This window comes from Tachyglossus aculeatus, chromosome 26 (genome assembly GCF_015852505.1).
Source record: "Tachyglossus aculeatus isolate mTacAcu1 chromosome 26, mTacAcu1.pri, whole genome shotgun sequence".
Taxonomy (NCBI): Eukaryota; Metazoa; Chordata; class Mammalia; order Monotremata; family Tachyglossidae; genus Tachyglossus; species Tachyglossus aculeatus.
Genome location: NC_052091.1, coordinates 2,185,220 through 2,210,784, shown reverse-complemented (window position 1 = coordinate 2,210,784; position 25,565 = coordinate 2,185,220). Strand labels below are relative to the sequence as shown.

The 25,565-nt window shown below is 58.1% G+C and overlaps 2 protein-coding genes across 4 annotated transcripts; both read left to right on the top strand.

Moving 5' to 3' along the window:
* The first annotated feature begins 3,390 nt into the window (after positions 1-3,390).
* On the top strand, positions 3,391-13,390 carry COQ8B (coenzyme Q8B). 2 transcript variants are annotated; one of them, XM_038767242.1, is made up of 15 exons: positions 3,391-3,467; positions 5,642-5,758; positions 6,374-6,556; positions 7,560-7,626; positions 7,760-7,837; positions 7,952-8,071; positions 9,134-9,219; positions 9,392-9,532; positions 9,680-9,761; positions 9,866-9,959; positions 10,047-10,188; positions 10,579-10,686; positions 11,356-11,421; positions 11,524-11,610; positions 12,814-13,390. In XM_038767242.1, the coding sequence occupies exons 2-15, from the start codon at positions 5,645-5,647 to the stop codon at positions 13,126-13,128; spliced, it is 1,683 nt and encodes a 560-aa protein (XP_038623170.1). In that variant the 5' UTR covers positions 3,391-3,467; positions 5,642-5,644; the 3' UTR covers positions 13,129-13,390. The 2 variants fall into 2 exon arrangements, with proteins under 2 accessions (XP_038623170.1, XP_038623169.1); XM_038767241.1 differs by having other exon boundaries at positions 7,949-8,071.
* Positions 13,391-16,122: 2,732 nt separating this feature from the next.
* On the top strand, positions 16,123-25,540 carry NUMBL (NUMB like endocytic adaptor protein). 2 transcript variants are annotated; one of them, XM_038767126.1, is made up of 10 exons: positions 16,123-16,227; positions 19,965-20,085; positions 20,265-20,404; positions 21,283-21,357; positions 21,443-21,517; positions 21,713-21,853; positions 22,715-22,922; positions 23,019-23,342; positions 23,905-24,015; positions 24,170-25,540. In XM_038767126.1, exons 1-10 carry the CDS (start codon positions 16,174-16,176, stop codon positions 24,838-24,840), a joined length of 1,920 nt encoding a protein of 639 aa, XP_038623054.1. In that variant the 5' UTR covers positions 16,123-16,173; the 3' UTR covers positions 24,841-25,540. The 2 variants fall into 2 exon arrangements, with proteins under 2 accessions (XP_038623054.1, XP_038623055.1); XM_038767127.1 differs by lacking the exons at positions 16,123-16,227; positions 19,965-20,085 and adding an exon at positions 20,120-20,138.
* The last annotated feature ends 25 nt before the right edge of the window (positions 25,541-25,565 follow it).

Here is a 25,565-nt window from a genome sequence, read left to right as displayed (position 1 = left end):
AAAAAATTAATAAAGTGATCCTTGTTCTCTGTCTCCCCCTTTTAGACTGTGAGCCCACTGTTGGGTAGGGACTGTCTCAATGTGTTGCCAATTTGTACTTCCCAAGTGCTTAGTACAGTGCTCTGCACATAGTAAGCGCTCAATAAATACGATTGATTGATTGATTGATCCTGAGAAGAAGCGTGGTCTAGTGAAATGAGCAAGGAGCTGGGAGTTAAAGGACCTGGGTTTTAATCCCGGCTCCACTACATGTTTACTGTGCGACCTTAGGCAAGTCACTTTACTTCACTGTGCCTCAGTTCCATCATCTGTAAAATGGGGATTCAGACTGTGAGCCCCATGTGGGACAGGGACTGAACCCAATCTGATTAGCCTGTTTCTACCCCAGTGTTTAGCTACAGCGCCTGTCACACTGTAAGCACGTAACAAATACTATAAAAAAAAAACCAAAAACACCCAATGGGGCATGGGGGTACTTGTCTTCCCCCACCCCCTCTTTTCTCTTCTCCCTCTGGCTTTGCACCAGGAGGGCAACAAGCAAGCAGGTCTGCAGGGTTGGGGAGGTCAGAAGAGGGGAAGGCCCAGCCAGGTAGATGTGATCAGCCAAGGGGATCGCCTGATTAACCTGATTAACTTGTATCTACCCCAGAACAGTGCTTGGCACATAGTAAGTGCTTAATGAGTACCATAATTATTATTTCCAACCCCTCTCTTCTCCGGCCCTTCTTTGATGCTCAGCAGGGCCTAGTGGAAAGAGCCCAGGCCTGGGAGACAAGACTTAGGTTGTAATCCTGACTCTGCCACTTGCCTGCTGTGTGATCTTGGGCAAGTCACTTGACTTCTCGGTGCCTCAGTTTCCTCATCTGTTAAATGGGGATTCAATACCCATTCTCCCTCCAACTTAGGCTGTGAGCCCCATTTGGGACAGGCACTGTGTCTAACCTGATTATCTCACACCCAACCCAGTGCTTAGTACAGGGCTTAACACAAAGTAAGCACATAATTAATGCCACAATTAAATACCACAATTACTTCCCAGCAGTATCTCAAGAGATCTCCTACCTCAGTTCAAATTCGGTCCCCTCCATCTGCTCCTCTGATCTCCACCCCTTCACACCTTATCAAAACACTTGTCTCCTCCCTCCTTCCCTCCCTTATCGCCATCTTCAACCATTCACTTTCCAAAGGCTTCTTCTCCATTGCTTTCAAACATGCTCATGTCTCCCATAGTCTAAAAAATATCTCCCAGTCCCTTCAGTTATCACCCCATCTCCCTCTTACCATTCCTCTCCAAACTCCCTGTGTAAGCTGTTTACACCTGTTGTCTCAAGTTCCTCTCTTCCAGTTCTCTACTTGATCCCCTTCCAATCTGGCTTCTGCCCCCTTCGCTCCACAGAAACGGCCCTCTCAAAGGTCACTAGTGATCTCCTTCTTGCCAAATCCAACAGCCTCTACTCCATCCTAATCCTCCTTGACCTCTCAGCTGCTTTTGACACTGTGGACCACCCCCTCCTCCTGGAAACATGATCCAACCTCAGCTTCACTGACACTGTCCTCTCCTGGTTCTCCTTCTATCTGGTCGTTCATTCTCAGTCTCTTTCATGGGCTCCTCCTCTGTCTTCCACCCCCTAAATGTGGGGGTCCCTCAAGGCACAGTTCTGGGTCACTTTCTATTCTCCATCTACACCCACTCCCTTGGAGAACTTGATCCCTCCCACGGGGCTTCCATCTCTACTTGGATGATTCCCAAATCTACATCCCCAGTTCTGACTTCTTTCTTTGTGGGTATGGAAAACATCTACCGACTCTGTTGTATTGTACACTCCAAGCGCTTAGTACAGTCCTCCACTGTCAATCGATGGTACTCACTGAGTCTTTACTGTTTGCAGACCATTGTACCAAGAGCTTGGGAGAGTATAATACAATAGAGTTGGTAGAGATACTACCTGCTGTCAAAGAGCTTAGTCTAGAGGAGTATAGATAAGTGCTGTGGGGCTGAAGGTGTGGTGAGTACCAAGTGCTCAAAGGGTACAGGTCTTAGTGCATAAATGACGCAGAAAGGAGAGGGAGTATTCCTGACACACAGTATGCGCTTAACAAATATCCTTATTATAATTATTAATTATTATTATGGAAAAGAGGGCTTAATGGTGGAACATCTCTGCACATGATTGATTGATTCATTTTCCTCTCCCCCCCATTCATCTCGCTCCATCACTGCTCCATGACTGTCAATCAAGCAAGCAATCGAAGGTATTTTATTGAGAGCTTTCTGTGTGCAGAACACTGTACTAAGCGCTTGGGAGAACACAATATAACACAGTTGGTAGGCAAGTTCCCTGCCCATAAGGAGCCTACAGTCTAGAGGGGGAAAAAGGCAAAGGAGCTCCTGGGAGGCAACAGGGAGTAGTGGACAAAATACAGGCCTGAGAGTCAGAAGGTCATGGGTTCTAATCTTGACTCCATCCATGTCTGCTCTGTGACCATGGGCAAGTTACTTCACTTCTCTATGCCTGAGTTCTCTCATCTTTAAAGTGGGGGTTGAGACTGTGAACCCTACATTCATTCATTCATTCAATCGTATTTATTGAGCGCTTACTGTGTGCAGAGCACTGTACTAAGCGCTTGGGAAGTACAAGTAGGCAACATATAGAGACGGTCCCTACCCAACAATGAGCTCACAGTCTAGAAGGGGGAGACAGACAACAAAACGAAACATGTGGACGGGTGGAAGCAGCATGGCTCAGTGGAAAGAGCACGGGCTTTGAGGTCAGAGGTCATGGGTTCGAATCCCAGCTCCGCCACACGTCTGCTGTGTGACCTTGGGCAAGTCACTTAACTTCTCTTAGTCCTTAGTCCTCTTAGTCCTTTTAGACTGTGAGCCCACTGTTGGGTAGGGACTATCTCTATATGTTGCCAACTTGTACTTCCCAAGCGCTTAGTACAGTGCTCTGCACACAGTAAGCGCTCAATAAATACGATTGATTGATTGATTCTCTGAGCCTCAGTTACCTCATCTGTAAAATGAGGATTAAGACTGTGAGCCCCACGTGGGGCAATTTGATCCCACTGTATCCCCCCAGCGCTTAGAACAGTGCTTTGCACATAGTAAGCGCTTAACAAATGCCATCATTATTATTATTATTAAATACCACAATTATTATTAAGATTGAGAGCCTCTTGCGAGCCAGGGACCTATCTAATTCCAGCCCGGGAATTGTTTCCCAGGGCTTAGTGCAGTGCTTTGCACACAGTAAGCCCTCAATAAACACGACTTGAATGAATAATAAATATTATCAGTGCCCTGTGGGAGCCGAGCCCGGCCCGCCCCCTACTCCCTTTTAGGCGCTACGAGCGGCTGCCGGAGCTGTCAATCATCCTTTCCCAGGACGCTATTGGCTGGAGGTCAGAGCCGGGGGTAGGATTTGATCCGCCCGGAAATTCGGGAGGCCCAGCAGAGTGTGGAGGTAGGGTTTTGTGTGTTTGTGTTTGTGTGTCTGTCTGTCTGTTTGTGTGTGTTAGTGGGGTGGGGGGAGAGAGGGTCTGGGGCCACGTGTGTGTGTGTTTGTGGGGAAAGTGCTAAGTGCTAGTACAGTGCTAAGCGCTTAGTACAGTGCTGCTGTGGCCCTGCTGAGAGCTCACCTCCTCCAGGAGGCCTTCCCAGACTGAGCCCCTTCCTTCCTCTCCCCCTCGTCTCCCTCTCCATCCCCCCCATCTTACCTCCTTCCCTTCCCCACAGCACCTGTATATATGTCTATATATTTGTACATATTTATTACTGTATTTATTTATTTATTTATTTTACTCGTACATATCTATCCTATTTATTTTATTTTGTTAGTATGTTTGGTTTTGTTCTCTGTCTCCCCCTTTTAGACTGTGAGCCCACTGTTGGGTAGGGACTGTCTCTATATGTTGCCAATTTGTACTTCCCAAGCACTTCGTACAGTGCTCTGCACATAGTAAGCGCTCAATAAATACGATTGATTGATTGATTGGTTGCTCTGCACACAGTAAGCGCTCAATAAATACGATTGATTGACTGATTGAAAGAAGGTCTGGGGGCACGTGTCTGGGGGAGAAGAGGGTCTGGGGGCGTGTGTGTGTGTTTGTGGGGAAAGAGAAGCAGCGTGGCTCAGTGGAAAAAGCCCGGGCTTTGGAGTCAGAGGTCATGGGTTCAAATCCCGGCTCCACCACTTGTCAACTGTGTGACTTTGGGCAAGCCACTTAACTTCTCTGGGCCTCAGTTCCCTCATCTGTAAAATGGGGATGAAGACTGGGAGCCCCACGTGGGACAACCTGATCACCTTGTAAATTCCCCAGCGCTTAGAACAGTGCTCTGCACATAGTAAGCCCTTAATAAATGCCATTTAAAAAAAAAAGGAGGGCTGGGGGCACGTCTGTGAGTGTGGGGGGAAAAGAGGGCCTGGAGGCGTGTGTGTGTGTGTATTTGTGGGGGAAAAGAGGGTTCGGGGGCATATGTGTTGTGTTTTGTTCTGTTGTCTGTCTCCCCCTTCTAGACTGTGAGCCCGTTATTGGGCAGGGACCATGTCTCTTATCCCAAGCGCTTAGTCCAGTGCTCTGCACACAGTAAGCACTCAATAAATACGATGGAATGAATGATGAGTGTGTGTGTGTGTGCTTGTGGGGAAAAGAGGGTCTGGAGGCGTGTGTGTGTGTATTTGTGGGGAAAGAGGGTTTGGGGGCATGTGTGTTGTGTTTTGTTCTGTTGTCTGTCTCCTCCTTCTAGACTGTGAGCCCGTTATTGGGCAGGGACCGTCTCTATATGTTGCAGACTTGTACTTCCCAAGCGCTTAGTTCAGTGCTCTGCACAGTAAGCGCTCAATAAATACGATTGAATGAATGATGAATGTGTGTGTGTGTGTGCACTTGTGGGGGAAAGAGGGTCTGGGGGCACGTGTGTGAGTGTGTGTGTGGGAAAAAGAGGGTCTGGGGCATATGTGTGGGTGTGGGGGGGGGAAGAGGGTCTGGGGGTGTGTGTGAGTGTGTGGGAAAAGAGGGCCTGGAGGAGTGTATGTGTGTTTTGGGGGAAAGAGGGTCTGGGGGCACGAGTGTGTGGGAAAAGAGGCTTTGGGTTTATATGTGTGTGTTTGTGGGGAAAGCGCTTAGAACAGTGCTTTGCACATAGTAAGCACTTAACAAATACCAAAAAAAAAAGAGGGTCTGGGGGCACATGTGTGAGTGGGTTGGGGGGGAAAAGAGGGTCTGGGGGCATATGTATGTGTGTGTTTGTGGGGAAAGAGGGTCTGGGAGCACGTGTGTGTGTGTCGTGGGGAGAGTCTGGGATGCATGTGTGTGCGTGGGGTATGAGGGTCTTGGGGCTGGCCCTTTAAATGGGAATTGGTGGGGGGCGGGCCCTTAAAGAGGATTTGGTGGGGGGGCGGGCCCTTGACTAGGATTTGGTGAGGGCCTGACCCTTTAATGAGGGCCTGGGGTCAGCACTGGTTCTTTAATTGAGGGGAGCACTGTGGAGATTGGGCATTAAATGGAGGGTGAGGGAGGGTGGGGAAGGAAAAGGAGATCGTGGGGGGCAGAAGGGGGTGGGGCCGGAATAGGGACCAAGGGGCCTTCAGGGAAGGGGGGGCCAGGAGAGCAGGCTGACCCTGACCTTGACCCTCAGATCATGTGGCCGAAGGCACCGTCCGTTCTCCATGGGAGCGTGGGGGTGACCAAGGCCCTGGCGCTGGGCCGGGGTCTTCGTGCATTTAGCGGCTCTGCTGAGGGGACACACAGACGGGTAAGACCCCCAGGAGAGGTGCGGGACCCCCCGGGGGGAGATGGGAAGAGGGAAGGGCAGAGCCAGAGCATCTGGAGAGAGGGATTAGGAAGTTTGGGCCATGGTGGCTCAAGTGGGGTGAGGGGTCTTTACACATGGGCTATCGGGGAGCCCAAGTGACCTTTCTGGGAGAAGTAACGTGGCCAAGTAGAAGGGGCACGGGACTGGGTGTCAGAGGGCCTGGGTTCCAATCCCAGCTCCTCCTGTGCGGCCTTGAGCAAGTCACTTCATTTCTCCATGCCTCAGTTACCTCATCTGTCAAACGGGGTTTAAATCTCCCTCCCTCTAATTTAGCCTCATGTGGGACAGGGACTGTGTCCAATCTGAATTCCTTGAGTCTACCCCTTGGAGTCTACACTTGGAACAGTGTTTGACGCATTCTAAGCACTTAACAAATACCTCCTCTGTAAAATGGGAATTTAGTCAGTGAGCCCTATGTGAGACAGGGGCTATGTCCAACCTGATTAACTTGTATCTATCCCAGGGCTTAGTACAGTCCCCGGCACATTGTAAGCGCTTAACAAATGCCATATTTTAAAAAATGCCATAATGATGAATTATTAGGGGGCCTCTCAGCGGCCCTGGGTCTCTCAACAGCAAGAGTCCCCCAGCCGGGGCAGCTGGGAATCCCGGGGACACCCCAGGACCGTGCACCAGGATGGACCCGGCCGGGGCCTGGGACAGGAGGAGATCCGCCGAGCCCGTGAGGCCAAGACCAGGAAAGGGTTGGAAGACAAAGTCAGGCCCCCTCGCCAGAAGGTAGGCCCGCCCTCCCCTCCGGCCAGCCAGTCAGCCCTACTTATTGAGCGCTTACTATGTGCAGAGCGTTAAGCACGTGGGAGAGTACGATACAACAATATAACAGACACATTCCCTCCCCACAATGACCTTACAGTCCAGAGGAGGACTCCACCTCAGCATCAAGCAGAAACCTCCTCACCATCGGCTTTAAAGCAGTCAATCCCCTCGCTCCCTCTTACCTCACTTAGCTGCTCTCCTGCTACAACCCAGCCCACGCACTTCGCTCCTCAAATGCCAGCCTCCTCAATGTACCTCGATCTCGTCTATCTCACCGCCGACCTCTAGCCAACGTCCCACCTCTGGCCTGAAACACCCTCCCTCCTCCAGTGCAACAGACGGTTACTCTTGCCCCCTTCAAAGCCGTATTGAAGGCCCATCTCCTCCAAGCAGCCTTCCCTGACTAAACCCTCCCTTCCTCTTTTCCCACTCCCTCTACGCCGCCTTGACATGCTCCCTTTATTCATGCTCCCAGCCCCAGCACTTATGTACAGATCTGTAATTTTATTTATGTTGATGTCCACCTCCCTCTCGAGCCTGTAAGGTCACTGTGGGTGAGGAATGCGTCTGTTGTATTGTTCTATTGTACTCTCCCCAGCGCTTGGTACAGTGCTCTGCCCACAGTAAGCGCTCAATAAATACAATTGACTGACTCCTTCCCCCGTCCCCCTCCGGCACTGCCCTGTCACTATGGGATCCAACAGGTTCTGCCCACCAGAGCCTGTTAATCCAAGTGCCAGGTCCTAGGATGCCAACGACCCAATTTGTATCTGGTTTGCATGTACCATCCAAGGATGCTGAGTTTCATCCCCTCCCCTTCTCCACCGGTCCCCCACCTCCACCTCTCTCATCTCTCGCCCTCAGTCCCATTCACCATCCTCCCCGTCCCTGGAGCTGCAGAGACCCCCCCAGCTCCTCCCCTCCCCCGTCCGCCACTCTGAGCCACCGCCCCCTTATTCTCCAGCTGAGCGAGCGGGCCCGGGAGCGGAGGGTGCCCGCATCACGCCTCAGTCGGCTTGCCAACTTCGGGGGTAGGTGCCACCTCGGGAGGGCATGGAGGAGGGCGGTTATGAGGCAAGGGGAGGCTGGGCCTGGGCTTCGGGACACTGGGCAGAGACTTGAGGGTCCGAAGCCCTGGAGTGGCTGCTTATTCTCTCTCTGTAGGCCTGGCGGTGGGCCTGGGCCTCGGTGCGCTGGCAGAGGTGGCCAAGAAGGGTTTGTCCGGGCGGCAGCCGCCCGCGGGTAAGCACAGGCACCCAAGGGTGGGCCCTGGGCACGTGGGAGAGGGTATCTAGGGACCACCTATGCCCCCGCTGCCCCACGGAGCCGTGCCACGCCTCCGACTCTCCCCAGAAGCCGGCTCTCTGCTGAGCGGCAGCGCCTTCCTGTCGGAGGCCAACGCAGAGCGGATTGTGGAGACGCTGTGCACGGTGCGGGGTGCCGCCCTCAAGATCGGCCAGATGCTGAGCATCCAGGGTGAGGTCCGGGGAGTGCCCCTGGGGCACTCTGGGCCAGGCACGGTCGTGGGGGACAGCACTTAAGCGAAGCGGCGCCATTTAACGGACAGCATGCAGGCCAAGGAGACAGAAGGACCTGGGTTCTGATCCCAGCTTTGCCACATGTCTCCTGTGTGTGACCTTGGGCAAGTCGCTTCACTTCTCTGGGCCTCAGTTACCTCATCTGGAAAATGGGAATTAAGTCTCCGAACCCCATGTGGGACAGGGACTGTGTCCAACCTGATAAACTTGTGTCTACCCCAGTGCTTAGAACAGTGCTTGGCACATACTAAGCGCGTAACAAGCACCATTAGTAGTAGTAGTAATAATAATAATCACATATACATACGTGTAGTTGTATTTATATAAATGTCAGTCTCCCCTTCTAGACTTTTAAGCTTGTTGTGGACAGTAAATGTGTCTGTTATATTGTACTCTATTCCCCCTTTTAGACTGTGAGCCCACTGTTGGGTAGGGGCTGTCTCTATATGTTGCCAACTTGTACTTCCCAAGCGCTTAGTACAGTGCTCTGCACACACTAAGCACTCAATAAATACGATTGATGATGATGATGATGATACTCTACCAGTCATTTATCGAGCGCTTACTGTGGGCAGAAGCACTGCACTGAGCACTTGGGAGAGTGCAATGTAACGATTATATTGTACTCTACCAGTCATTTATCGAGCGCTTACTGTGGGCAGAAGCACTGCACTAAGCGGTTGGGAGAGTGCAGTGTAACAATATAACAGACACATTCCCTGCCCACAACAAGCTTACATTCTAGAGGGGGAGACAGACATTATATGTAAATAAATGACAGGGACACAGGTGCTGTGGGGCTGGGGCAGGGAGGATGAATAAAGGGAGCAAGTCACGGCAACGTAGAAGGGTGTTGGAGAAGAGGAAAGGAGGGCTTAGTCAGGGAAGGCCACTTGGAGAAGTGCTCCCAGGTGTTCAATAAATACAGTTGACTGTCAGAGAGTCCAAGCCCCCAAACACCCCCGATCCGAGCTCACCTCCTTGCTCCTTTCCCTCTCAGACAACAGCTTCATCAGTCCCCAGCTGCAGCGCATCTTTGAGAGGGTGCGGCAGAGCGCGGACTTCATGCCACCTTGGCAGATGGCAGTGAGTTGGATCCCGGGGGCGGGGGAGAGCGGGTTGGGTGCCGAGGCGGGTACAAGCCGGGCGCTCTGCCCGCGGCGGCTTCCCCGGGGGATGCTGCTGGGGGTTTCCCAGCCCGGCGGTGCCTGGGGGAGAAAAGGCATCAAGGGCTGTCCTTCCTCCACCCGTCTGGTAGCGAGTCCTGGAGGAGGAGCTGGGCCCTGACTGGAGGGCGAAGGTGGCAGAGTTTGAGGAGGTGCCCTTTGCCGCCGCCTCCATCGGACAGGTTCACCAGGGGGTCCTCCGGGACGGGACCGAGGTGGCACTCAAGATCCAGGTAAGCGGGCGGAGGAGAGGCTTAGGGGGCAACGGGGCTCCTGTGTCTGGGAGAGCGGGGTCAACCAGGGCTGGGGGCGGGGAGCCCTGCGCCTCCCCGCTCCTCCCCTGCCACGTGGACGCGATGCTCACCCCTGCCGCCCTCCAGTATCCAGGTGTGGCTCAGAGCATCCAGAGCGACGTGGACAATCTGCTGGCCATTTTGAAGATGAGCATGGCCCTGCCCGAGGGTGAGTCCCGGGGCTCGTGGCCTGCGGCTGGGGCGGACGGACCCCCCTCCCCGTCCCCGAGCGGCCGAGATGGGGATCAGCTGACTGCGCCGCTCCCCTCCCAGGCCTCTTTGCGGACCAGAGCCTCCGGGTGCTGCAGCGGGAACTGGCCTGGGAGTGTGATTACCTGCGAGAGGCCGCCTGCGCCCGCAATTTCAGGTGAGGGCCGAGCCAGGCGGGCGGGCAGGAGAACGGGCGCGCGGGGACGGGGCCCAGCCTCCCTCCCCCGACTCTGACCTCGCCCAGGCAGCTCCTGGCGGGCGACCCCTTCTTCCATGTGCCCGAGGTGATCGAAGAGCTGAGCACGGGCCGGGTGCTGGCGATGGAGCTGGTCGGCGGGGTCCCCCTGGACCAGTGCCAGGGGCTGGACCAGGACGTCCGCAACGAGGTGAGGGGGCACCTGTGCCTCTTCCCCAGGTCAATGGGGCAACCGGGCAGTGGCGGGCTCTCTAGGGTGGGAAGACTGGGTGGCCCTGGGCATGCCTGAAGAAGCAGCGTGGCCTAGTAGAAAGAGCCTGGGCCTGACCTGGGTTCTCCTCCCGGCTCTGCCACTTGTCAGCTGTGTGACCCTGGGCAAGTAGCCTCACTTGTCTGGACCTCAGTTCCCTCATCTGTAAAATGGGGATTGAGACTGTGAGTCCCATGTGGACTCTGTCCAACCTGTGTCCAATCTTAGTGCTTAAACAGTGCTTGGCACATAGTAAGCGCTCATCCGATACCACTGTTATTATTGTTATTATAATTACATGGCTGGGGGGGGTCCGCTCCATCCTCCCAGATCTGCTCCCACCTGCTGCGGCTCTGTCTCCGTGAACTCTTCGAGTTCCGCTTCATGCAGACCGATCCCAACTGGGCCAACTTCCTCTACGACGCCAAGAGGCATCAGGTGGGATGCCCCCCCCAGCCCCGGCATGGGACATCGGGATGGGGGTTGGGGCGAGCTGGGGGAGGAAGAGCCAGAATTGGGCTGGTGCTGGCTCCGCCACTTGTATCCCGGCTCCGCCACTTGTCTGCTGTGTGACCTTGGACAAAGTCACTTCACTTCTCTGAGCCTCAGTTACCTCATCTGTAAAATGGGGATTAGGACTATGAGCCCCACGTGGGACAACCTGACTACCTTGTATCTGACTTTGGGCAAGTCACTTAACTTCTCTGTGCCTCAGTTCCCTCATCTGTAAAATGGGGATTAAGACTGTGAGCCCCCCGTGGGACTACCTGATCACCTTGTAACCTCCCCAGGGCTTAGAACAGTGCTTTGCATATAGTAAGCACTTAATAAATGCCATCATTATTATTATTATTATTATTATTACCCCAGCACCTAGAACAGTTCTTGGCACATAGTAAGTGCTTAACAAACACCATAATTATTATTATTATTATTATTAAACTTGGAGCTGTCCCCCTTGGGCCCACTGGAAGGGATGAGGCATCCAACTGCCTGCACCATTTTGGGCAAGGGGCAGAGTCCCAGGGGGCTGGCTCTGCCCCCCGGCCTGGTACATGGATGTGCTCTGCTCTCCCCCTGCCCCACCCAAACCTGCGACCGTTTCAGGTAGCCCTGCTGGACTTTGGGGCAAGCCGGACGTTTGGCACAGAATTCACCGACCATTATATTGAGGTGGGTCTCCCTTCCGCCACCCCCTGCCCCACAGTCTCTCCACCCGCCTCTTGCTCATCTCTGCCCACTCACCCGGCCCCCGGCCCCACTCCCCACTCCTAGGTAGTGAAAGCCGCCGTGGACGGGGACCGTGAACGAGTCCTGCAGAAATCCCGAGACCTCAAATTCCTGACGGGCTTTGAGACGAAGGTGAGAGAGCTGGGGGGGGGCTGACTGAGGGCGAGGGAGGCAAGGAGAGGTGAGTGATGCATGTTGTGGGGCCTAGTGGATTGAGCATGGACTTGGGAATCGGAAGGACCTGGGTTCTAATCCTGCCTCTGCCACTTATCTGCCGTGTGACCTTGGATAAGTCACTTTACTTCTCTGTGCCTTAGTTCTCTCGTCTGGAAAACAGGGCTGAAGACTGTGAGCCTCATTTGGCACAGGGACTGTGTCCAACTCGTGTATCTCCCCCAGCTCCTAATATAGTACCTGGGACACAGAAAGTGCCCAACAAAAATCTCAAAAATCCTCAAAAATCTCCGGTGGCTACCAATCAATCTGCGCATCAGGCAGAAACTCCTCACCCTGGGCTTCAAGGCTGTCCATCCATCACCTCACCCCCTCCTACCTCACCTCCCTTCTCTCCTTCTCCAGCCCAGCCCGCACCCTCCGCTCCTCCGCTGCTAATCTCCTCACCGTACCTCGTTCTCACCTGTCCCACCATCGACTCCCGGCCCATGTCATCCCCCGGGCCTGGAATGCCCTCCCTCTGCCCATCCGCCAAGCTAGCTCTCTTCCTCCCTTCAAGGCCCTACTGAGAGCTCACCTCCTCCAGGGGGCCTTCCCAGACTGAGCCCCTTCCTTCCTCTCCCCTTCGTCCCCCTCTCCATCCCCCCATCTTACCTCCTTCCCTTCCCCACAGCACCTATATGTATATATGTTTGTACATATTTATTACTTTATTTATTTTACCTGTACATACCTATTCTATTTTATTTTGTTAGTATGTTTGGTTCTGTTCTCTGTCTCCCCCTTTTAGACTGTGAGCCCACTGTTGGGTAGGGACTGTCTCTATATGTTGTCAACTTGTACTTCCCAAGTGCTTAGTACAGTGCTCTGCACACAGTAAGCGCTCAATAAATACGATTGATTGATTGATAACGAATACCCCAATTCTTATTATTAAGGATTCAGCTTGATGGGATTAATCAGAGAGGGAGGGGCGCCCCCTGCTGGGGTGGTCAGGCACTGCCCTCTCAGCACCCATGGCCAGGGTCCCCACCATGGAGAAGGGCAGAGGGGGTAAAAGGCCATCGGGCTCTGTCTGGCCACACTGCCGAACCACTCTACCCCCTCCGCCTTTTCCACCCCTTGTCCCTCCTCCCTGGCACTCCCGGCCCTCTCCCCCAGGCCTTCGCCGAAGCTCACGTGGAGGCGGTGATGATCCTGGGAGAGGCGTTTGCGGCCCCCGGGCCCTTCAACTTTGGGGAGCAGGAGACGACCCGACGAATCCAGGCCTTGGTGCCCGTGATGCTCCGGCACCGCCTGTGCCCGCCGCCCGAGGAGACCTACTCCCTGCATCGCAAGCTGGCGGGCACCTTCCTGGCGTGCTCCCGCCTCCACGCTGCCATCCCCTGCCGGGACCTGTTCCAGTCCGTCTACCAGAGCTACTGGGCCCATCACCCTACCACCAGTCTCCCCTCCGACACCCCCCACCCTGCTTGAGACCCCTGTTCCTTCCAGCCTCCTGGCGAAGGGGGTCCAAGGTTGTCCCCCAGCCCACGTTGCCATCCTGACTCAGTGGAAGAGAGGCCCCCCCCGCCAGTGATCTGCGGAGGTGGGGAGGCCTGTGGGTGGAGTAGAATAAAAGGGGGTGAAGGCCTCTGGTCACCCCACTCTCCAGTTTCTCCTGCGGCCGTGGGCTTCTAGTGAGATGGTGCTTTCTTTTTTGTTTTTGTTTTTAATGGTATTTTTTAAGTGTTTACTCCATGCCAGGCATAGTACTAAGCGCTGGGATAGATACAGGCTAATTAGGTTGGACACAGTCCCTGCCCCATATGGGGCTCACAATAATAATAATAATTGGCATTTGTTAAGCGCTTACTATGTGCAAAGCACTGTTCTAAGCGCTGGGGAGGATACAGGGTGATCGGGTTGTCCCACATGGGGCTCACAGTCTTAATCCCCATTTTACAGATGAGGTAACTGAGGCCCAGAGACGCTAAGTGACTTGCCCAAGATCACACAGCAGACATGTGGCGGAGTCGGGATTCGAACCCATGACCTCTGACTCCAAAGCCCGTGCTCTTTCCACAATCAATCCCCATTTTCCAGATAATAATACTAATAATAAGTATGGCATTTTTTAAGTGATTACTATGGGCCGGGCACTGTACTAAGCGCTGGGGTGAATACAAGCAAATTGGGTTGGACACAGTCTCTGTCCCACGTGGGGTTCACAGTCTCAACGCCCACTTTACAGATGAGGTCTCTGAGGCCCAGAGAAGTGAAGTGACTTGCCCAAGGTCACACAGCAGACTAGGTGGCAGAGTCAGGATTAGAATCCAGGTCCTTCTGATTCCCAGGCCCAGGCTCCATCCCCTAGGTCACACTGCTTCTCAATCCCTCTAGACCGTGAGCTCATCGTGGGTAGGGAACGTGTCCACCAACTCTGACGTACTCTCTCAAGCGCTTAGTACAGTGCTGTGCACACAGTGGCCTAGTCGATGGAGCAGGAGCCCGGGAGTCAGAAGGAGCTAAATTCCAATCCAGGCTCCGTCACTTAGCTGCTGCGTGACCTTCGGTTAGTCGCTTCACTTCCTCTGGGCCTGTTACCTCATCTGTAAAATGGGGATTAAGACTGTGAGCCCCACCTGGGACAGAGACTGTGTCCAACCCCATTTGCTTGCACCCACCCCAGCACTCGGTACAGTGCCTAACACGTAGTAAGTGCTTAACAAATTCCACAATTTGTAGTAGGAAGCATGCAATAAATATCTCTCCTAGCGCTTAGAACAGTGCTGGGCACATACTAAGAGCATAACAAATACCATAATTATTATTGGGTGGGAGGAATGGAGCCTGCAGACGTGGCTGCTCTGACCCCCTCCCCTGCCCCTCCCCACTTCCATTTCTCTCCCCCTCTGCTTCTTCCTCCTTCCCTTCCCCTTCCCGCCCCCTGAATAGCCAAGCGTGTTGGCGGGTCGGGGCCATCTGCTACTCGGCGCTGGTGTGGCCAGTGGAGCCGGCCTTAACGGACGGCGGGTGGCTCCCCCAAAATGCTCAGCATCTGCTTTGGGATGGACACCAAAGCTGGCACCCCCATCCCGGGCCCCCCACCCACCGCCTGGGTCGTTCGCCCAGCGCAGAGGGGTGCAGAATCAGTAACCAGGCCCCACTCTTTTTCCTCTCCCGCCTGGGTGCCAGTGGCATGCTGGGCACCGGTTCTGGCAGCAGCCGGCCACCTCAAGGCTTCCCGGGCATCTACCCCCCCAGCCCCCACTGTAAGAACCTGGCAGGGCAGGGCGGCCTCCCATTAAGCTGAGCTCGCCGGTCCCTTTAATGCGCTTTAATGCCCTCTCGGGCGTCTCTGCCAAAGCCACAGGGCTGTGGGCGGGGGAGCCCGGACCAGCCGGCCCCCAGGCTGAAGGGGGGGAGGGGGTTGCGGCAGGCTGGCAGACGAGAGGGGGCCACACCCTTGGGCAGAGCCGATGCCCACCTCCCTGGGCCTTGGTGCCTTGGGGGAGCCCCAGGGGCTACTCTTCCCCCACTCTTCCTCTCCCTCCACCCCTCCTTCGGTTTCCCACCCTGATTGAGGAGTCAAGGCCAGGGTCAGCTGCCCCTCTTCGCCTTGTGCCCCTCCTGGGTCCCCCAGCCTGGTGCTGGGAGGAAGGCTCAGCCAGGTAGGGCCTACAAGCAGAGTTCCCTCGACCACCTTGTCTGCCCCTTTTAGACTGTGAGCCCAATGTTGGGTAGGGACTGTCTCTATATGTTGCCAATTTGTACTTCCCAAGCGCTTAGTACAGTGCTCTGCACATAGTAAGCGCTCAATAAATACGATTGATTGATTGATTGATTGACCACCCCTCTCCTTTATGCCCCCCCCCGGTGCCCACACCGGCAACGGCCCACCAGCCCGGCTTCCCCCGCAGCTGGGACCCTCCAGACCGGGATGGAAAGGGGCTGGGGTGGGGGGGATGTCGGCCTTCTCACCACCCTCCGGGGCCCGGTCCTCGAAGAGGCGCCCAAACAGCTTTTTCACTCCAGGCCCTAAAATCTGCTTTATCATTTCTTCCCCTCCCCGCTCCGGGGTGGAGGTGGGGGGCTGTGGGAGGGGGGGGAGAGGGGAGTTCCCCTAATCTGGGGTGGGTGGGGGGGGGGAGAGGGCATTGCCTTGGGGGCAGTGGGGAGGAGGGAGGGGGCGAGAGGTCAGAGATCAGGCGGGGTGGGGGTCTAGGCCTGGGGAAAGGGGCCGGGCCGAGGAGCAGAGGCGAGGGAGGGGCGGGGGTCTTTGCATATTAAAGAGTCGGGGGGCCAATGGTTGTCGAGGGAGGGCGGGGCTTGGGGGAGGTGGGGAGGGGGCGTCGGGGGTGGGGGGAGCCCGAATGGCATCCTCCCGGGGACGGAGCAGGCGCCTGCGTGCAGCCCCCTGCCCCCCAACTCCGCCAGTCGTCGGGGCCGCCGCCGCCGCCGCTGCTGCAAAGCTGCCCCGGGCCCGGGGGTCGCGGGCGGGGGTCGCCGGGGACACAGCGGGAACGGCCGGGCCCCTGGATGCACCCCAGCGCCAACGCTGCTGCTGCTGCCCTCCAGCCCAGGGGACCCAACGTAAGGACACTGCGGAGGGGCCTGCTCCCCTTTTTTGGGAGGGGGGGAGGGAGGGAGAAGGAAGGCCCATCCCCGGGGGAGGGGGAACCCGGCGCCGGCTGCTGATGTGGACCGGCTGGGGTGGGGGCGAAGAGGAGATGGAGGAAGCGGAGGAAGGACAGTCCCTTCCCCCCACCCCCCATTCGAGGTTTTAGGGGCGTCGAGACATTCCCGGGGGGTTGCACCCCCTCCCCAGCCCCCGGCCTCCGGGCGTGGACTGCCCAGCCGGCGGGGGCGGCCCTATCCGGGTTCTTCAGCAGAAAGATCCGCACCTTTTCCCAACCCTACACCATTCCCCTCCATTCGGTGCCCCCCGGGTCTGGGATCGGAAATTGGGGCCAGGCAGGAGGGGCATCGGTGGCCTGTGCCTTCTTCCAGCCCGAGGGGGAGGGGGGGAGATCGGTGAGTCCGCCCCCCCCCCCACCTCGGGTTGGTGTGAGGACGGTGGGCATCTGATCCTCTGCCTCGTTGCCGCCCACCCAGGTGCCCACCTGAACGTGCCCCTTCTAGACCGGGAGCCCGTTGTTGGGTAGGGACCGTCTCTAGATGTTGCCAACTTGGACTTCCCAAGCGCTTAGTCCAGTGCTCTGCACACAGTAGGCGCTCAGTAAATACGATTGAATGAATGAATGAAGGGGAGCTGTTGGGTGGGGGGGGGCGTTCTACACCCCCTCTGGGATAGTCTTGGGGGTGCCAGCTGGGCAGAGTGCCAACCGGGAGAGCCCCCCACCCACCCACCCAGCTTTTCCCTTCCGCCCCCGGACAGCAGCGGGCGAAGTCTTTCCTAAGTAGAACAGTGCTTTGCACATAGTAGGCGCTTAGCAAATGCCATCATCATTATTATTATTAGGGTAGGGCCCGGTGGTTGCCCCCCACCCGGAGACCCCTCCCACGGCGGGAATCTTGCTCACCAGATGGCAGCAGCCGCCTTGGCAAGGCGGAGGGGGCCCGGAGGGCACTTGCCTTCCTTCTTCCCCCGCGTTTCCCTGGCAGCCCGAGGGGGAGGACGCTTCCAGGGGGGCCTGGGTCTCCGACTCCGAGCCCTCCCGGGAGGGGCTTGGAGGGGGAATCAATCAATCAATCGTATTTATTGAGCGCCTACCCTGTGCCCGGGCCTGGGGGCGTCAGGGCCCACCGTCCTTCCTCCCCACCCCGCTGGGGTCTGGGTGGGCACAGCTGGCGTGGTGACTGGGGGTGGGGGCGGCTGTGCAGGCCCTTCCCCGCCCCGTCCCCCCATTGTCCAGTCCGGTCGGGCGCAGCTGTCGCCGAGTTTGCCCATCCCCACCCCCAGCCCCACACGCTCAATCTGCCAGGAAGGATGGGGGGGTGGGGGTCCCCAGAGAGGGGAAGGGGTGGGGCAGGCGACTGCGTTGCCTTTGTGCCACCTGTGTTTGAGTGGAGAGCGAATCTGGGTGCGTGTAGGTTGGGGTCGGTCGGACTTTGGGCCTCCCTTTGTCCCACCGTGAGTCCGGTGGCATGGGGTGCAAGTGCCTGGCACATAATAAGTGCTTAACAAATACCATCATCATCATCTCTGAGGCTCTCTGGAGAGAGATCTCAGTTGGTGTTGCGTCACCGCCTCGGTATCATGGGTCTGTATTCGTGCATGCCCATGTCAGGGCGTTGCGTTGGGTATCTAAGGGTTGCGTGCCCGGGCATCTCGTGTCCTGCATCTGGGGGCAGCCGGAGGTTGGAGGCCGTGCCCCTGCCCCAGTCTGGGTCCTTGTTGCTTCTGGCCCCCAAGGGGCAGGGGGAGCGCAGAGTGGGGAGACCCTCGACCTTCATGGTCACGCAGCCCCAGCCGAGCTAGGGAAGGGGCAACTGGGACTGATGGGACCGAGGGGAATGGGAATGAGTGGCGATTGGGAGATACGAGGGGTCTAGGAAAGACTGGGGAGTTGTGGGACTGGGGTGAACTGGGAAGACTGGGAATGGTTAGGGAACTAGAGCATTGGGTCTCTGGGTACTGGGGGACAGAAGGGGCCTGGGAATCACTGAAGAGTTCATTCAGTTGTATTTATTGAGCGCTTACTGTGTGCAGAGCGCTTGGGAAGTACAGATTGGCAACATATAGAGACGGTCCCTACCCAACAGCGGGCTCACAGTCTAGAGAGTTGAGGAGCAGCACAGCATAGTGGATAGAGCACAGGCCTGGAAATCAGAAGGTCATAGGTTCTAATTCCGGCTCTGCCACTTGTCTGCTGTGTGACCTTGGGCAATTCACTTCACTTCTCTGGGCCTCAGTTACCTCATCTGTAAAAAGGGGCTTGAGGCTGTGAGCCCTACCTGGGCTGTGTCCAACCTGATTTGCTGGTATCCACTCCAGTGCTCAGAACAGAGCCTGGCACATAGTAAACGCTTAAGATATATGAGAATTATTATTATTATTATTGTGGAACCAGGGGGGACCGGGAATGATTGCAGAACTGGGAAGACTGGGAATGAGTGGGATATCTGGGGAACAGGAGGGGAACTGGGAACCAGGGCATTCAGCCCCACAGCACTTGTATCCGTATTCATATGGCTGTGATTGGTGCCCCCCCAAACCGGGGTCCCCCGCCCAAGAGAGTAGTGGTCCTGGCCATCCTGTCACACTTTGGGGATGGGCCGGTCCATCTTTTCTAGCACAGGAAGCAGCATGGCCTAGTGGATAGAGCCCCGGCCTGGGAATCAGAAGGACCTGGGTTCTAATTTGAGCTCCAACACATCTTTTGTGTGACCCTTGGGTGATTCACTTTATTTCTGTGGGCCTGTTACCTCATTTGTAAAATGAGAGACAGGGACTGATTAGCTTATATGTACCACAGGGCTTAGAACAGTGCTTGACATATAGTAGGCACCTAACAAACACTATTTATCATTATTATTATTGTTGATTTCTGAGCCCTGGGGCCGAGGAAGAGGAGCCAAAGGACTCCAGACTGTAAACTTGCTGTGGGCAGGGACCATGTCTACCGACTCTGTTAAACTGTACTCTCCCAAGCATTTAGAAAGGTGCTTTGCACACAGAAAGCGCTCAATAAATTCAATAGATTGATTGGCAGGGGACTGGGGAGGCTGGGAATGAGTGGGATATTGGGGGGACTGGGAATTTTAGGGGACTAGAGATCCTCGGGGTGGAATGGGGCAGGGCCTTTCCCCTTGGGGGCTGGCCCAGGAGGTGGGTGTCTGTCAGCAGAGGAAGGGGAGAGGCCATTTGGACACGGTGAGAACTCTCAGGAGCTGGTGGACTCAAAAACAAGGGAGGATGTAGTATCTGCCCAGCCGGGCAAGGGGTAGTCACGCCCGCCTGTTGGAATTGGAGGCCGGGGACTGGACCAGGAGACCCCTTAGCAAATGCTCTGCCATTCTCAGAGTGGGAGGGGTTGGAGGGGAGAGATCCTCCACAAGCTCCCCCCACCCCACGGCCCCCCTTTGTGCCGGTTACCTCAGAACCACGTGATTCGCTTCCCCCGTTACTGTCACCGAGGCAACCGGGGGTAGGGTGGGCAGGAAGCAGGGTGAGACCAAGGGTCAGAGGGGTCCGGAGCTGCCCTGAATGGGGGTACCTTCCCTCCCTCCCACCCAGAGTCTGGTCGCGGCCTACCTGGTGGGCGGGGGGGAAGGGGAGCTCTGGAGCCAAGGTATGCCATCTTCTTGGCCTGGGGAGGGGGCGGTCTCCAGGACCCCCGGCTCCTGACCCCTTGTCCTCTGTCCAGGGAGGAAGAGGGAGAGGAGGAGGAAGGGGAAGCGGCCGAGGAAGGCCTGGCCAGCCCCAGCGTCCCACCCAAGCTCCGCACCTCGCGCGGGTGCCCCCGCCAACCTCCAGGACGGAGCAGGGTGAGTGGGCGTGGGGCTGCCCGCCAGGGGTACCGGGCGGGGAGCAGAGGCAGGTAGGCCCCGCGGGTGTGGCCGGACACACACACACACACACTCACCTCCTGGCGGGGGTGGGCTGGGCCGGGCCGGGCCCTTGGGCACCACCAGCCGTGACCCCCATGCCCGCCTGGGGCCCCCAGACGGCGCTGGCACCATGAACAAGCTGCGGCAGAGCCTGCGGCGCCGGAAACCAGCCTACGTGCCCGAGGCGAGCCGGCCCCACCAGTGGCAGGCAGACGAGGAGGCCGTGCGGAAGGGCAAGTGCAGCTTCCCTGTCAGGGTGAGCCCCCGAGGCAGCAGGGGGGAGCGGGGAGGGAAGCCGGGGGTGGGTGGGGGGGCGGCACAGGATCCAGGGGATTTAGGAGAAGCAGCATGGTGAAGTGGATAGAGCACAGGCCTGGAAGTCGGAAGGTCGTGGGTTCTAAACCTGACTCCACCACTGGTCTGCTGTATGACCTTGGACAAGTCACTTCACTTCTCTGGGCCTCACTTACCTCAACTGTAAAATGGGGATTGAGACTGTGAGCCCCACGAGGGACAGGGACTATGTCCAACTCGATTTGCTTGTATTCATCCCAGCGCTTAGAACAGTGCCTGGCACCTAGTAAGTGCTGAACAAATACCATCATCATCCTCAGGGTCCAGGGTTCCAATCCTGCTTGCCACTTGTCTGCTGGGTGACTTTGGAGAAGTCACTTCACTTCTGTGGGTCTCAGTTACCTCGTCTGTAAAATGGGGATTAAGGTTACGAGCCCCACGTGGGATAGGGACTGTGTCCAACCCAATTTGCTTGTATCCACCTCAGCGCTTAGTGCAGTGCCTGACACGTAGTAAGCACTTAAACACCACAATTATTAATTATTATTGTTGTTATTAGGGGGTAGGGGAGAGGATCCAGGGGGCATGGAGAGGGGAGTTGGGGAGGCAGAGGAGTAGGGAACATGGGAAGGGATCTAAGGGACATGGAGGAAACGAGGAGAGCTGAGGGTGGCATAGGGAAGGAGCAGGGGTGAGGGGAGGAAAGATGAGCTGGCAGTGAGCCTGGGGTTGGGGGGGGAAAAATGTCGGGGGGGGGGGGGGCGGAGGACTGGGGCAGAGGGGATTGGGGAAAGCAACTCTCATGCCCCTGTGCCCTCCGCGGTGCCCTCTCCCTGCCAGTACCTGGGCCACGTGGAGGTGGAGGAGTCACGGGGCATGCACGTCTGCGAGGACGCCGTCAAGAAGCTCAAGGCGGTGAGGGCCGAGGCCGGGCCCGGGGCAGGAGGTGGGGGTCCGGGATGGGGGAGGGCAGGTCCCGCTGACCCCCCTTGTCCTCCAGACGGGGCGGAAGTCGGTGAAGTCCGTGCTGTGGGTGTCGGCGGATGGGCTGCGCGTGGTGGACGACAAGACTAAGGTATCAGAGGAGGGGGGCAGAGGATCCCCTCTCCCCACCCCTTCCTCTGAGACACCCCCACTTCACCCGACCACATTCCCCACCTCCTGTCTTCCCCTCTTCAGAGACCCCCCCCCTTCTCTCTCCCCTGAGCACATCCCCCCCATCCTCCCCTCTGACCCACCCGGTACCCGGGCCCGGCCCGCCCGCCCACAGGACCTGATCGTGGACCAGACCATCGAGAAGGTGTCATTCTGTGCCCCCGATCGCAACTTCGACAAGGCCTTTTCCTACATATGCCGGGATGGCACCACTCGACGCTGGATCTGCCACTGCTTCATGGCGCTCAAGGACTCGGTGAGGCCGTGCCCAGGACCCCCTGAGCCCCTCGCCCCTCTAGCGTGCCCGCCCTGTTACCCTTTGAGAGGCAGCACAGCCTAGTGGATAGAGCGCGGGCCTGGCAGTCGGAAGGTCCTGGGGGCAAATCCTGCCACTTAATAATAATAATAATAATGGTATCTGTTAAGCGCCTACTATTTTCAAAGCACTGTTCTAAGCACTGGGGAGGTTGCAAGGTGATCAGGTTGTCCCACAGGGAGCTCACCGTTTTAATCCCTGTTTTACAGATGAAGTAACTGAGGCCCAGAGAAGTTAAGTGACCTGCCCAAAGTCACACAGCTGACAGTTGGCGGAGCCGGGATTTGAACCCGTGATCTCTGACTCCAAAGCCCGGGCTCTTTCCACTGAGCCACACTGCTTCTCTTGCCTGCTATGTGACCTAGGGCAAGTTACCTCATCTGTAAAATGGGGATTAAGGCCGTGAGCCCTATGTGGGAAAGGGACTGTGTCCAACCCGATTATCTTGTATCTACCCCACTGCTTAGAACGGTGCTCGGCACGCAGTAAGCACTTAACAAATACCATTTATAATAATGGCATTTATTAAGCACTTACGATGTGCAAAGTGCTGTGTTCTAATCGCGGAGGGGGGCGGATACAAGGTCATCAGGTTGTCCCATGTGGGGCTCACAGTCTTCATCCCCATTTTCCAGATGAGGTAACTGAGGCCCAGAGAAGTGACTTGCCCAAAGTCACCCAGCTGACAATTGGCGGAGCTGGGATTCGAACCCGTGACCTCTGACTCCAAAGCCCGGGCTCTTTCCACTGAGCCACGCTGCTCATTATTATTATTATCCCCCCGCCCGCCTGGGCCCACAGGGTGAGCGCCTGAGCCACGCTGTGGGCTGCGCCTTCGCCGCCTGCCTGGAGCGGAAGCAGCGGCGGGAGAAGGAGTGTGGCGTCACGGCCGCCTTCGACGCCTCCCGCACCAGCTTTGCCCGTCAGGGCTCCTTCCGCCTTGCGGGCAGCGCGCAGCAACCCCCTGAGCGCCAGGAGGCCCCCCGCCAGCTGCAGGACAAGAAGAAAGGTGGGCGGGGGGGGTCCCGGGTGGGCACGGGCGGGCACGGGAGCGAGGGGGGTGAGGGCTGGGGCTGGAAACCTCACCCACCCATGTCCCCGGCAGCGGAGGCGACCGGGGCCGGGGCGTCGGGTCCCGCCGCAGCGCCCGTTACCTCCCCGGGCCCTGCCCAGCCGGGCAACGTGTCTCCGACGCTGGCGGCCACCTCGCCCGTGGAGAAGGGGGAGGCCGGGCCCCCGCCGGGGGCGGGCGGGGCGGCCATCCCCCGGCGCCACGCGCCGCTGGAGCAGCTGGTGCGCCAGGGTTCCTTCCGCGGCTTCCCCGCCCTCAGTCAGAAGAACTCGCCCTTCAAGCGCCAGCTGTCCCTCCGCCTCAACGAGCTGCCGTCCACCCTGCAGCGCCGGACCGACTTCCAGGTGAAGGGCACAGGTGAGCGGCGGGCACCCTGGGCCGGCTCCGAGAGGGCCCCGGGGACCACCCGGGGGGACCCGGGGAAGACCCGCTAGCCGAGACGGCGTTGGACAGCGTGGCCCAGGGGAAAGAGGACCTGGGTTGTAATGCCGGCTCTGCCGTGTGACCCTGGGCAAGTCACTTCGCTTCTGTGGGCCTCAGTTACACCATCTGGAAAATGGGGATTAAGACTGTGAGCCTTAAGACTGTGGGCAGGGACTGCATCCTTTCTGATCAGCTTGTATCCACCCCAGCGCTCAACAGAGGAAGCGTTTAACGAATATCCAAAAAAAAAAAAGGGATCCTTGGCCCGGGCCCCGGACTGGTGACTGGGCATCAGGGAGTGTGGGGAGCAGAGCAACCCGGGGCCTGTGGGCAGCATGGTGGCAGTGGTCCCTGGACCCTCTAGGGAGGGCACAGAGTCCCCCATGCCCCAGGTTGGCTGGAGGGATGAGGGGGAAGAGGCCTGGCGGGGAGGCTCTGGGGGACGGGGGCCCAGATTCCCCTGACCAAATTGCCCCCTCACCCCCTTTCCGGGCAGTGCTGGAGGTGGAGCCGCCCGGCGACAGTGATGGCATCAATGCCCTCTGCACCCAGATCAGCTCGTCCTTCGCCAGCGGGGGCGGGCCCGTGCCCACCCCGACTCCGGCAGGTACCTTCAGCCTCTGCTCTCACCCCGCCAGGGCAACCCTGCCACCCCCATCCTCCCTGCCCCAAGGCACGCATTACCTCAGTCCCCACCCGCAGATGCCAGTTCCCGTTGTCCTCCCGTCCCCTGACCGTCCCCGACTTCTCTTGTCCCTTAGGGACCTCAGCCTGGGGGGAGCCTTCCAGCCCGACCCCCGCCACACCCACCTTTCAGCCCGGGCACAAGCGGACGCCGTCGGAGGCCGAGCGCTGGTTGGAGGAGGTGGCCCAGGTGGCAAAAGCCCAGCAGCAGCAGCAGCAGCAGCAGCAGCAGCAGCAGCAGCAGCTGCCGCCCGCAGCAATGCCCGGGGCGATGCCTGGAAGCGTGCCTATGGCCCTGCCACCCTTCCCAGCCCTGTCCTACGACGCGGCGCCCGCCCCCGCGGGCCTCTTTCTGCCACCCCGCCTGCCACCCGCCTTCGTGCCCGCCTACCCGGGCCTGGGCTTCCCCATGCCCCGGGTGCCCGTGGTGGGCATCACCCCTTCGCAGATGGTCACCAACGCCTTCTGCTCAGCCGCTCCACTTCAGCCCGCGAACCTGGGAGGCAAGGCCAGCCCCTTCCCCCCGCCGCCGGCCCCGGCCCTGGCGGGCAGCGCCGCGGCTCCTGCCACCGCCGTCGCCCGGCCCCGGCCCGGCGGAGCCCCCTGGCCACCCGAGCCGGGTCCCGCCCCGGCCCCGGCCCCCGACCCGTTCGAGGCCCAGTGGGCGGCGTTAGAAGCCAAAGCCCCCGAGCGGGCCCCCAACCCGTTCTCCGGAGACCTGCACAAGACCTTCGAGATCAAACTGTAGCCTTCGGGGCCGGCACGCTCCCCTCGCCCTGCCCCTCTTCCCACCCACCCGCTCCACAGAGACTGGCTCGGTGGCCCCGGCTCCCGTGGGGCGAGCCGTGCCAGGCTGCAGAGTCTGCGGGTTGGGGGGCACCAGTGCGGCGCGGGGCAGGCGTAGCCCGGCACTGCCCGCGCGCGGGCTGGAAGGGCAGGATCTTTGATATCCGCCCTTCTCCTCGCCCCGATCGTCTTTCCTTCTGTCCGCCCATCCTGATGCCTGACCCTCTCTCCATTTTGATCCTTCCCACTTAAAAGCCAAATGGGGCCCACCCACCCTGGATTTCCCTGCCGTCTGTGTTCCAGCCTCCACTCCGGTCTCCGCTCGGGCCGGCGTGGGAGCGGGGGTGCCTCTCTTCCTTCTGGGCAGCGCAGCCCGAGGGAGGGGCAGCTGGCAGAGGAAGGGGGATGCCACCCATGCCCACCAAGCCCAGCCCCCACTGGGGGCCTTCCACAGCACAAGGCGAGGGCTTGGCCCTGGGCCCGTCTCTCACTGCCAATCTGCACCTGACCCCAAGGGAGGTGGTTGCCATCTCGGCTCCTCCTGTTGCCCGGTTCCCCGCTGCCCCCTGCTCACCTGTCCGGGCTCAGGCCAGGCAGCACCGTAGCGGGCGGTCGGGTCCAGTACCTAAGCTCTGTGGCTCGGAGGGCCGGAGTGGGGCGTGCGGGGGGCGAGGGAGGGAGGCGGGG